This window comes from Myxocyprinus asiaticus, chromosome 19 (genome assembly GCF_019703515.2).
Source record: "Myxocyprinus asiaticus isolate MX2 ecotype Aquarium Trade chromosome 19, UBuf_Myxa_2, whole genome shotgun sequence".
NCBI classification, from domain to species: Eukaryota; Metazoa; Chordata; class Actinopteri; order Cypriniformes; family Catostomidae; genus Myxocyprinus; species Myxocyprinus asiaticus.
The window spans coordinates 34,999,403-35,013,411 of NC_059362.1; the positions used below are offsets into that span (position 1 = coordinate 34,999,403).

A 14,009-nucleotide genomic window follows, 5' to 3' on the forward strand; every position below is an offset into this window, starting at 1 on the left:
TGATGCAGGCTAATAAATTGCCCCTTCTGAAACACAGTAATATCTTTTCCACAACCATGGGATACGTCTTACGACATGGTTGTTTAAGAAATGAGAAGCTACACATTGCATCAGTTAGGATTAAAAGAATTGTTGCCAGCTGAAACATATTAATCACTGCAATAATGATCCAATCATAGGCTCTTAAGTGTCTGCTTATTTTGGCCAGGCAGTGTAAATAAAAACTTGAAACATAATAACCCTTGTTGTAATGACTAACGCAGCTTTCACTTTCTTGTTTGAGTGGAGGGGAAAAAGCGACAAATAATTGAAAATGTCAATAGAAAGTAATAAGTATTGTGTTGAAGGACAGTTTTGTCTTCATACACCTAAAGCATATGCTTTCATTCTGAAACGACTTTGAAGTTTCTTCAGCAGGATTCTAATCATATAATGTACACTACCGGTCAAAATTTTTTAAACACTTGACTGAAATGTTTCTCATTTATATATGATTTATATTTATATATATATACTAAATATAATATAACTGAAATTAGTTTTGTAGACAAAAATATAATTGTGCCACCATATTAATTTATAAAACTAAAATTTAATAAAAAAAAAAAAATAAAAAAAAATTTTGAAATTGATGACATGGACCAAATAATAAAGAAAAGCATCCAATAAGTGCCCAACATAGATGGGAACTCCTTCAATACTGTTTAAAAAGCACCCCAGGTTGATACCTCAAGAAGTTGGTTGAGAAAATGTCAAGAGTACATGTCTGCAAATTCTAGGCAAAGGGTGACTACTATGAAGATGCTAAAATATAACACAGTTTTTATTTATTTTGGATTTTGTTTAGTCACGACATAATTCCCATAGTTCCATTTATGTTATTCTATAGTTTTGATGGCTTTACTATTATTCTAAAATGTGAAAAAAAAAAAAAAAAAAAAAAGAAATTATAATAAAGAATGAGTAAGTGTTTCTAAACTTTTGACCGGTAGTGTATATATGAAATGCAATAGAGGTGTTTTTGTTACATTTCTATTGACAAATTGTTTTTCTTAGTTGTGAAGGTTAAAATAAGCTTAAAATATTGATGTTGAGTTTACGGTTACAATTTTAATTCAGATTCATGAACAAATTATTTCGGACTCGACTCGGGCTCAGACGTTTATGGACTCGATCTTGAGTCTGACTCGGCCCCTTTTGGACTCGGACTCGACTGTTTAAAGACTCAGACTTGACTCGAACCCAGCACTACAAATTTCATTATGAAACATAATAAAAGAGTGTAACGTCTTGGTTATTATTGTAACCTCCGTTCCCTGATGGAGGGAACAAAACATTGTGTCGATGTAGTGACACTAGGGGTCAATCTTGGGAGCCCCAAACACCTCTGATCTTTGAGAAAAGGCCAATGAGAATCGGCGAGTGGAATTTGCATGCCATTCCCCCGGACATACGGGTATAAAAGGAGCTGGCTCGCAACCACTCATTCAGGTTTTGTGCTGAGGATCCGAGACAGGGTCCCAGACATTTCAGCGAGTAGTACAGCGTTGTGGCAAGAGGGACACAAAGTCTTGTTCCCTCCATCAGGGAACGGAGGTTACAACAGTAGCTATCTGTCACTCACTCGACGTTGTGTTGATGTAGTGACACTAGGGGTCCCTATATAAAACGCCACAACTAGCTGAACTGTGTTATGTGGACTGCCGATGCAGGTGCAAGCAAGCTGCTGCGTGCGTAATAGCAGATGCACTGGTATGCACGTAGCCTCCCCCAACGCCCCAAAAAATGTCATGTAGTTCCCCACATCCCTTGGGAGGGGGGGGGGGGTTGAAGAAACGTAACTAGTATGGGAGCAGGCCGCACCAGCCACGGCCTTTTCTCTCTATGTTTTTTCTCTCCACAGAGTATTTAGATTCAGCTAGGGCCATCTAACGCTATTATTCATGCCGGGGAAGGAGTTCTTTTCCCTTCCTATTCTTTCAGGGAGAAAAGACACCGGAGACCACATCCTGCCCGAAGGGGAGGTTAACATGTGGCAAATATGTCATGTGGGTTCACGAGCCGCACATGGAAGAGGCACAGTGGTACATCCTGCCCGAAGGGGAGGAGCTCTACAAACACAGCGACCGGAGGCAGAGAGGGCTCTGCCCAAGGGAGATGCGGGTCAACCGATAGGGAGACCGTACCATGGAAAATACATCACAGGGTGCTACCGGAGGTAACCGGTGCCTGTGGAGCACCTACCCCAGTACAGGGCACGCTAGCACACGTACTGGGTCTGGCTAGGAATTCCTCCACCGAATTCGCCAGCCACAGGGCTAGGGAGGAAAGACATCCAGGGTTCATGTACTTGTGAACTCGCATGGGAGAAAAGAGCGCACATCTTCACCTCACGGAGGGGAAAGGTGCTGTACGCAAGCGATACACCCGGCCAGCTGTCCCGTACACATACCTGTTCGTACCTGACAATACTTGGGATGAAACCGGCTCAACCTGGAGATTATAAAATCTCACAATGGTATTGGGTGTTGCCCAGGCCGCTGCCCTGCAGATGTCTGCTAGAGAGGTGCCATTGGCCAGTGCCCACGAGGATGCCACACTCCCCGTTGAGTGTGCTCATATTCCCAAAGGGGCGGGCACAGCCTGGACCTAGTATGCCAGCACGATGGCATCCACGGTCCAGTGGGCAAGCCTCTGTTTGGAGACAGCGTTCCCTTTCCGCTGTCCGCCAAAGCAGACAAAGAGCTGCTCAGAGCGTCTAAAGTTCTACGTGCAATCCAAGTAGGTGCGCAAAGCATGCACCGGACACAGCAATGACAAGGCTGGGTCTGCCTCCTCCCGGGGCAGTGCTTGCAGGCTCACCACCTGATCCCTAAAAGGGGTCATGGGAACCTTGGGCACATAGCCCGGTTTGGGTCTCAGGACCACGTGCGAGTCCTCTGGACCAAACTCCAGGCAGGTATCACTGACAGAGAATGCCTGCAGGTCCCCAACCCTCTTGATGGAGGTGAGCGCCATCTTCAAGGAGAGGGTTTTCAGCTCGACTGACTCTAGAGGCTCAAACGGGGCTCTCCGAAGGCCCAGAAGGACCATGGAGGATTATGTTGAGGACTTCTGCGATCTGACCTGCCGGATGGACTTTTTCAAAGACTGTTTCCGTTTTGGATTAAGTGAGCCAATCTCCACTTTGATGCCTGGCGGTCAATTCCCTCAGCCTGGCTCAGTATATCGACCTTGCCCTACAGATTACTGGTTCTACGTTCACTGTGGGGGTTGGCAGATGCCGAGCCGGAGTCCCACGTCATGGTCGACGAGCCAGAGTCACACGTCATGGTCACTGGTAATGTTGTTCATGTTCATGTTTATGTTTTATTCATGTTTATAGTCAGGGTTATTGGATATCACTTATGTAAATAAACTGCACTTGGGTTCATCTTTACTTCATGTCTTCATCATCGTCATTGCCAGCACCAACATTACAGAACGTTACAATAATATAGGAAATCATAATATATGAAAATACTCACTGCTGACTTGATATTATTTGCATAAAATTTGTACTTCTCATCAGTAGGGCTTGTCAGACTGGTATCAAAATTTTCATCTATTCTCATTGACATAGTAATAACTGTAAAAAAGAAGGAAAGAAAGTGTGCATTTATTCGTGCATATACACAATATTCCTCAAAAATATATACTAAACATCATCATGCAGAGTGACACACATGCACATTTTTTAGCTATATGTATATCACATTATTTTTTACAGTATATACCTGCTGTTAGTTTTGGCAGGGTAGAATATTTGAGCAAAATCCAAAACAAACAAACAAACAAAATACCTGTAATACTAACAAATTAAAATAATCTATATGCAACACAATTGTATACATTCCTTTTATCAGTATAATTTATTCAACAGGATGATTCCAACCATCAAATTTAAGTTTTAAAACCAAAATGCATACTTTTTGAAACACAATTTGCATTGATTCATAAACAAGTGAAAGCAACAATCCTCAATATAATATTTAACATTACATACAGTACATTTTGTGATGTATAATGTAGGGCTGAGCAAAATGACAGTCTCTATACTTTTAATATAACTTCTATGTTTTATCACATAATGGTGCCATTACTGGTCTCATTTTGCTGCTTGTAACATAACCAGAAGTGTAATGAAATCAATGGAGATGTCAAGCATCACAAAGTAACAATTAAAACTATTGCTAAAACATGGGTACATACAGATATCCCCCATCAGATGCCTCAAGGTTTAATTAGCTTTCTGTTTTCTTTCAGTTGTCTAGGTATTTTCATTCAGATGGTCTTTGAAGTTGTAACAATTCTCAGAAGGTATAAGAGGGAAACTTGGCAGCTGATCGTGGAGACAGTCTTACATGGCCTCTCCCACAGAACAGTGCATCAACTGTTATTGATGCAATTTTCCTAACATTTTCCATTCTACTCTTTGCATATTTATCATGCAACTTAATTATTAACTTCACTTTGTCTAAAGGTTTTAGAACCTCTCTTTTATCACTATTTATACTGAAAGCTAAAGCAATTCTAACTTTGATTATTCACCCATAAATTACTGAAAATATTGAATTAAGACTATAAATATTTAGACCCTTGTACGTTTAGTTCTAAACCACTGAGGAAGGTCGTCCTCTCCCTCTCTTTTTCACACATTAATGTTACTTGAATATTCAAGTTTAATCCTACGTTTTTAATCTACTTATCAAAGTGCTCTTTTTTCTCTCAATACAATTATATATTTACAACAACTTTAATTGGAGTCAGATTGATTTTAATGGAGTCAGGCTTTCAGCCTTACAATAAAAAAAACTCTGACTAACAGCTGAAGTATGTAACTTTTTCGGTGTTAAAATACTTTCTCCTATCACAGCTTAACATGCAGGGGAAACTATAAGTAAGTAAAGTACTATAAAAAAAACTGTTTGTTTTGAGCGACCTGTCTCAAGAGAGACAAGAACATTGACTTGGCCAATGGCGTGAGTTGGGGGCATGACTATCAGGTTCTTTGACCAACGGCAGATGGGGGGCATATTCAGAAATCTGTTCTGAATATCCACACTTCTCTACTATATTGAATGCCAAAAACATTGTGCCAATGTCCGATAACATAGTATTCATTAAACAGTAAGCGAGAAATACCCGGATGACCTACGATTTCCGGCGAGATTTTGAAGTGCGGACAACCCGATCTCATGGAAATTCTTACATAATTTACTAGTTAGCTATTTTGTATTGTCTCGCACGATGTTGTTCACATAAAGTCGTATGACTTCATTACATGCAAATTCCCGGATGTCTAATGCAGAAGTAAGCGCGAGTTCCGCGCACGAGGCGTTAAGGACATTCTTATTTATTTTATGCCCTAACTCAAACCCCTTATCTAAACTTAACCAATCAGTAGAGTGTGTAAACATGATAGGAAGATGTTGTGTGTGACAGAAGCAAGTAATTGTTGCGTATTAGATGGAAACGATGTCCAGCATCGTAATTGGCTGTAGTGAAAGTTGTAGGAATTCAAATGAGTGCAGTCGCACCATATACGAATTAGCCAAATTTAGAAAAGTCGTACGAATTCTGATGATTTTGCCGTGAGAGTGTGTTGAGTGCGGATCAGCTGGACACTTGATCCAATGATCCCTCGGGAGCTGAGGCAACGTCAGGTTCAAAACGCTGGAACGTAAAAGGAACGGCGGTGAATCGCGAGGCGGACGCCTCTTCTCAACTGTAGTGCTACATATACCAAGATTCTTTCATTGCCAACTATTTCTCATGGAAAGTCACCAAAGGCATGCTGAAATGTCACTAAAAGTAGCTCAATCACGTGATGTCATTTATTACGTAAGACATCAAATTTACATATGTAAATAAATTGGCATTAAGAGCTACGACAATTCTTTAAAGGTTTAGAACCATATATATATATATATATATATATATATATATATATATATATATATATATATATATATATATATATATATATAGTAGTTATTATTATTATTGAACTAATGATTTAACAATTAGTATTTAAATACTAATCATTTAGCTATCACTAATTGAACTTGTCAAACATTTAGACAGTGGGGGATTTCTATTTATTTATTTAATTTGTAATTAAACTGCATTATTGAACAATGACATAGTCCAAAACAATCCAAGCAATAGTAACCAGGGGTAGGCAGCGGTGTAGAGTTGGGGATGTTTTTTATTATGATTTATTTTAAACATGGATCTATATGCCTTATAATGCCTCACGTGGAGCTGTTTTGAAGATAATTTGTAATATATCTTATTATTTTTAACATATCTGTTATGTGATGCTGAACCATCAGTGTGTATTGTGCCAGTGTTACTGTGTCACAATGACTTTTTGAGAGTGACAGCTCATCTGTTTATATCACTTATCTCTACACTTTATTAAAGATCAGGTGTTCATTTCCATTCTCTCTCTCTTTCTCACTCTCTCGCCCTGCTAAATAATTTATCAGTGCTCTTCTATCGCTGTAGGCTGACTTTTCTTTTCGAAACGGAGAGCATGCATGTGAATTGAGACTGAGACTGTCGCAACAAATACCAACACGTAAGCTCGTCAGTCATTCGATTTACAGAATATCCATATGCACATAAATTCAACTCCTAATGGCATGCAGGTCAGTCATATTACTTGAAACACAGGGGGGCGCTAGACAACAGAGAAAAATGAGACATCAGTCATGCTAGAGCAGATGTTTTTTGTGTCACCAGATGTGGAAGAATGTCGCTAAAGCAGACTGCAGAAGTTGCTAAAATTGTGCTACTTGCTAGATGCCTCTTTTTCACGCTTTTACTTTGTTATCGACAAAGTAAAACAAATTTTGCGAAATTTTCCGTCTTCTGCCTGTTTCCATTCAAATGGCCTTTTATCGATAAAAATGGTGTGCGTGATGACGTCATGCCTAAAAAACAAACAAACAAACAAAAAACAAACAACAACAAAAAAAAAATAAATAAATAAAATAAAATAAAATAAAAAATAAAACCACTTTGTCGCAAAAGTTTTGGTTTATGGCAAAAGAAATCTGCCCTTAAGCCGTTTCCATACAGAAATGTGTTTATCGCTAATTCGCCTCCCAGATGTCCCTAATTTTTTCCTCCGAAGTTTTGGTAAAATGGGGAGAGTATTGAGACAATTCGTTGAAATTAGCCAGTTTACTGTCATTTTAATTTCACAAATAAATGCAATCAGACGAGGAGAAATTGCAATCAAAAGGGAACAGTTGCCCTTCTGATAGGACTGTAATATTGGTCCTGATGTTGCGCCTATCGCAGGTTGCCACTGGTTCCAACCCGAAAGCGAATCGTCATGGCCCTGTTCAAGCTGGCAACCTGCACCAAATAGTTGGGGGAACTTTCAGTCTTAGTATAAGGACCATCCATCGATGTGTATATGCTGTGTGCACAGCTATTAAAACAATTATGCGGTGTAATATCATGTTTTACATATGATACATTCCTGATATTCAATAGGCTCTTTTGAACAATCATCTAATCTAAAGCATCGCCATCACAACTGCATTATGTCCTGCATATTTGTCCAGCAACTTTTAACGACCAACTGAACTTGATTGTCATCTAAAATTAATTTGAGCGTCATAATGCAATTTACATTTTCTGAAGAAGCTCAGTAAATGCGATCGGAGGTAAAGAGGTTTAGATTTAAAATATTTAAACGTTTTAAAATGTTCAAAAGCTCATTTTCTGAAAGTGAACTCAGCATTGGACAAATAGTTCTGATAGTTTATAGTCTTGAAAAAAGTGCAGAACATTCTGATAATGTCATTCAGCCGACTTTATTTATTTATTTATTTTGTCTACAGAACAGGGTAAAGCTAATTAAATGTTGTGTGACGAAAAGGCATATACGTCTAAAAATATTATTATTATTATTGTTTTATTTTTTTGGTAATTTATTTTTTTCAGTTAATGCTTTTTTCATTTGGTAATTTAATTTCATACAGGGAATTTTTGCCGGCATTTTTTCAAAAGTAAACTAAACAATAGAATTGGGCTGTTAGTGTTCCCAAAAAGCACACTTATGTTTTTCTCCTAGTATTGTGTATTTATTTTTTAATTTTAAACATCTTTGTGCACAGAAATTATATGTTTTTTGTATTGTGGGCTAATTACGTTACTGCCGTCTATTATTTTGAATGGTGTGGAAAAGCAACTTTAATAAATAAACGAATGGCTACCGCGATTAAATTAATCGCAAACAGTGGCCATTCATTTGTTCTCTGTGCACTTGTCGATGTGCATGATACGAGATATTTGTGTTGGCACTCCTGGAAGTGTCATTTTTGCAGCATCAGATCTATATGCCGTTAAGATCAATCCATAATCAAGCACAATAAATTAGCTTTCAAGGATGTACAGGTGCATCTCAATAAATTAGAATGTCGTGGAAAAGTTCATTTATTTCAGTAATTCAACTCAAATTGTGAAACTCGTGTATTAAATAAATTCAGTGCACACAGACTGAAGTAGTTTAAGTCTTTGGTTCTTTTAATTGTGATGATTTTGGCTCACATTTAACAAAAACCCACCAATTCACTATCTCAAAAAATTAGAATATGGTGACATGCCAATCAGCTAATCAGCTCAAAACACCTGCAAAAGTTTCCTGAGCCTTCAAAATGGTCTCTCAGTTTGGTTCACTAGGCTACACAATCATGGGGAAGACTGCTGATCTGACAGTTGTCCAGAAGACAATCATTGACACCCTTCACAAGGAGGGTAAGCCACAAACATTCATTGCCAAAGAAGCTGGCTGTTCACAGAGTGCTGTATCCAAGCATGTTAACAGAAAAAGATGCACAACCAACCGAGAGAACCGCAGCCTTATGAGGATTGTCAAGCAAAATCGATTCAAGAATTTGGGTGAACTTCACAAGGAATGGACTGAGGCTGGGGTCAAGGCATCAAGAGCCACCACACACAGACGTGTCAAGGAATTTGGCTACAGTTGTCGTATTCTTCTTGTTAAGCCACTCCTGAACCACAGACAACGTCAGAGGCGTCTTACCTGGGCTAAGGAGAAGAAGAACTGGACTGTTGCCCAGTGTTCCAAAGTCCTCTTATCAGATGAGAGCAAGTTTTGTATTTCATTTGGAAACCAAGGTCCTAGAGTCTGGAGGAAGGGTGGAGAAGCTCATAGCCCAAGTTGCTTGAAGTCCAGTGTTAAGTTTCCACAGTCTGTGATGATTTGGGGTGCAATGTCATCTACTGGTGTTGGTCCATTGTGTTTTTTGAAAACCAAAGTCACTGCACCCATTTACCAAGAAATTTTGGAGCACTTCATGCTTCCTTCTGCTGACCAGCTTTTTAAAGATGCTGATTTCATTTTCCAGCAGGATTTGGCACCTGCCCACACTGCCAAAAGCACCAAAAGTTGGTTAAATGACCATGGTGTTGGTGTGCTTGACTGGCCAGCAAACTCACCAGACCTGAACCCCATAGAGAATCTATGAGGTATTGTCAAGAGGAAAATGAGAAACAAGAGACCAAAAAATGCAGATGAGCTGAAGGCCACTGTCAAAGAAACCTGGGCTTCCATACCACCTCAGCAGTGCCACAAACTGATCACCTCCATGCCACGCCGAATTGAGACAGTAATTAAAGCAAAAGGAGCCCCTACCAAGTATTGAGTACATATACAGTAAATGAACATACTTTCCAGAAGGCCAACAATTCACTAAAAATGTTTTTTTTATTGGTCTTATGATGTATTCTAATTTTTTGAGATAGTGAATTGGTGGGTTTTTGTTAAATGTGAGCCGAAATCATCACAATTAAAAGAACCAAAGACTTAAACTACTTCAGTCTGTGTGCATTGAATTTATTTAATACACGAGTTTCACAATTTGAGTTGAATTACTGAAATAAATGAACTTTTCCACGACATTCTAATATATTGAGATGCACCTGTATACTGTGGTCATGATTAACACAGGCTAACGATTGGGGTAAACTCTGTCATGTGACACTACATTTTTGCGTTAATGCCAATTTTCTCGACAAAAAGTGTTTCCAAACCACTTTTTCGCGACATTTGAAGTATCGACATAGAGTTTATGCAGTAGAGTAAAAGTTAAACGGAAAAATATTATGTCAACACTTGTTTCCATCAGCTTTATTTTGATGCGCTAAACCTTTTTTCGCAAAAAAAAAAAAAAAATCCTTGGATGGAAACGTAGTTAATGTCGCTAAGTTGGCAACACTGGTTCCTTGTGCTTAATGGTGCTTGTTTAACAAATCCAAAGCAGATAGTTTTTGCGGTTGTTGTTATTACCATAGATATCTATGGTTATTACCTCATATATTCGGGTAACAAGACAATGCTAACGTTCCCGGATGAAGTATGTCCGAAATCTATTTATACTACTCCTATGCATAGCCTACCTAAAAGAACGTACTGTTTTGCTGGCAGAAAAGGGCGTCCTTCATCAAATACTGTACATACTGTGACAGTACGCTGTTTCTGACGCAGCAAATGTTTATTTTTGAAATTCCATTTGGTTGCGCAGCATTGATGGTATTATAACGTAATATATATCTCAGAGGTTAAAGTCTGCAGATTTCAAAGCGTTTTCAATGGTTTCACCTCATGATGTAAGTGCTGCTTTCACAACTGTCACGTCTGTAACGAAGAGATGTCACATCCGTAACGCTGGTTTTTCCCCATTTATATGAAAACGACAGATAATAAAACATTTAATTCGCAGAGTTTTTACAAAGTGTGTGATCTCCCAAAAACTCATGTCCATTTTTGTCACATCCGTAATGAAAGCTCATTTCCCGATCTAAACTGAAAAAAAAAAAAAAAAAAAAAAAAAAAAAACCTTGCCCAGACTGAAACTTTTCTGATGTGTGGGGTTTTATCTGCAGGGGTCTATGATTATACATAAAAATAGTTTGATATACTGGTAACGAGTCATTTATATATGAAGTTAAATTTCACATTTTCACTGAAAATGTCACATCCATAACGCTGGAATTGCCCAGCCTATTGTCACATTAAATACATACTAAACAATAAATCATATACATTACATTATACGTATATATTAAATTGCGCATGCTAGGCTTTATCCACAGCATCATCTTCTTAAAAGGTGTACAAAAAAGATGTAAGTTGATGTTGGTGTTTGTTGGATCAGTGTGAACACATCTCAACATTCTTATACATTTTTATATATTTATATAATATATTGATTGTTATATATAATATAATATTATATATAACAATATAATATTAAATACAGCCAACTTTAGAATGCTTGAATTTGCCGCTTGTTGCTAATTGTTGGGGCAGAGTGAACTGGCTTTATCTCATAATTGTACAGTATATACATACCTTTTGATATAGCTGTAGTAATAGTTGTTGTTGGAGTAGTTGTGGTTGGTGTTGTAGTTATTGTTGGTGTTGTACTTCTTGTTGGTGTTGTACTTATTGTTGGTAATACTGTTGACACTGAAGATTTTTGAAAAAAACAAAAACAACAATCAATCAAAATGAAACAATAAATCATTTTTATGAATATTTTATTTATTTAATGAACTGGATGAAGACAATGGTCTAAATGTTGGCATTCTAATAAATGTAAAATAAAGACTTTATATGCATTGTTTTACAAGAGTTAAATCACACTAAGCAGTGTAATGTTTCTTTCGCTGCCTTTTTTTTTTTTTTTGCCTTCCTAAACAACTTACAAAACAGCTCCTCTGCTGCCCACACCCATGTGATATGGTGTGCAACATAAGTTAATATTTACTAGAAAATTATGTTTGTGTTCATTAACTTAAAGGTGCTTAAAAAGTGGGAGGGCTTGTTTGAATGCAAGTCAAAGGAATAGATTCTTCAGTACGCTGAATAAACCGCTTTTGTGGAAACAGCTTGTCACTTAATAAATTGACTGTCTGTCCAATAATCTTCAAATTTAATCCCTGCAAACACACACACACACACACACACACACACACACACACACACACACACACACACACACACACACACACACACACACAAAATCCCTGCATTAAAAATAAACATGTCTGATTTTACTAATCAGTGTGTACTAATTTGCTGGCGCAGCATTTTTCTTTCATGCATCCAATGTACACATGAGTATTTCATTGTGCGAGCTGAGATCTTAACCATAGAGATTTCATAGCAGAATAATCGTTCTCAATCCACCGCCTGTTGCTTCCGATTTCTGCTCTGTGATAAAGTGGCCCATAACTGCTGGTCTAGGATCAGTTTCCCAAAGCCATATCAAAACCTAACTATTAAGGAAACGCAGGGCTGGATCATTGGTTTGTGAGGCCCTAGGTGAAATCATGGTTTCAAGATGTGATTTAATGACCTCCATGATGTTGGCACCCCATATAATTAAATAATTACCAAGACTATACCATTTGTTTGTGCTGCGTTTGTCCTGATTTGTGCCACAAAATGAACATTTGTGCTGGTTTGGTGTTTGAGATATTAGACATGATTTTTTTGGCTGTGTGACTTCACTTTCCACTCCATGTGGTCCAAATCACTCTAAATCGGTGCCTTTCGTTTGTGTTCGATTTTGTGCTGGTTTGTGCCATTAAAAGAAACACTAACTATTTCCCTTCCTTAGACATATATATTAGAGGTCAACCGACATATACTGGTTTTGCCGATTCATCGGCACCGATAACAGATTAATGGAACTATCGGTTAATTGCAAAAATCCACACTGATAGTTTTTCCCCATAGCGTCTGGTGCTGGAGCGGCTGGGAAGGGTCCGCTGTCATTATACAATATGGGAGCAGTACTTCACTGATGCCTTGTGCTGTTTGTTTTGACACGTGAGACTACACTCTGCATGGAGTGGGACACTTAAGATGCGGATTTAAAACATCAATAACGAAAAGGTATGTATACAGTACACAACAGTACACATTGTCATATCATTATAAAGTAATTAATTTGTTGACTAGATGCTGCATTAGTAGAGAACAGCAGTACGTTTGCCTACAAGGCTGAGAGGATGCTAACATTAAAGCTAACCTCAAGCAGTTAGAACAATGTGACAAAAATACACGCAAGTCCTACCCAAATGTTTAAATGTCACGATTGTTACCATCTATTACCATCTATTTGCATTAGTTTATATCCAGCTGGTCGCATTTATGCATTCATTAGCCAGCTAAGTTGCATATTTAAAGCTAGTGATGTGAGAAAGCAAATCAATATCTTAATGCAGCAGCCAAAAGTTTAAACAAATCAGAAACGCATCTGATTTCAATAATAATAAAAAAAAATTATCCTCACTGTAATACAATGACTTCAGATTGATCACATTCTTGTGCTAAAAAAGGCTAGACACAGCACAACAAATACAGTTTAACAGAAAGCAGGTGTCTCAAGATGCTTTTTAAAGTTCTTTTTAATTAGACACATCATCTAAAAAACAGTGCTCCTGCATGAGATGCTGAATAAAGAAAGACAAAGGGACACAAAGACTTTAGTCTAGCATGCGTTTATATAGAAAAACAAATGGATGGTTGCAAAAGCGTTCAGTGTGAACAGCCCCTTACAGTAGGTGGAGGTCTTTGGCCGTTGCGTCTTGCTCTCTTATAAGCGTTTCTCAGATTAAGCAATGAGTTGTTTAAATGCTTTGTCAGGAAAGATGTTAAACTTGGAATGTGTGTCTCGAGAACCTAGCGTTCAGTTCCAGTGTTTTGTGTTCCGTCTGTTTGAACAGCCCCTGGCCTGGGCTCATAGTCTGAGCCGCTTCACCATCGAGTTCAGCCGAATACCATTGCTATCTGTGAATATTGCTACTCTACATGCAACTGTACTGAATAAAAAACAATGTGGTATTTCGCTGTTATTATGAAGCTTGAGTCTGGAGTAGTAGAAATCAGTGCAAGTGTAACACCATGTGAACTC

At 38.1% G+C, this 14,009-nt stretch overlaps 1 protein-coding gene across 9 annotated transcripts in view; it reads right to left on the minus strand.

Annotated features, from left to right (window-relative positions):
* The window catches only part of LOC127409770 (adhesion G protein-coupled receptor F5-like), an 81,104-nt gene that overhangs the window by 15,903 nt on the left and 51,192 nt on the right, over positions 1-14,009 (minus strand). For all 9 annotated transcript variants that reach the window (XM_051644578.1, XM_051644577.1, XM_051644580.1 and 6 more), the window contains 2 exons: positions 11,438-11,554; positions 3,528-3,628 (listed from right to left, as the gene is read on the minus strand). In XM_051644578.1, the coding sequence (XP_051500538.1) occupies positions 3,528-3,628; positions 11,438-11,554 (218 nt within the window). The remainder of the gene's footprint in view (positions 1-3,527; positions 3,629-11,437; positions 11,555-14,009) is intronic.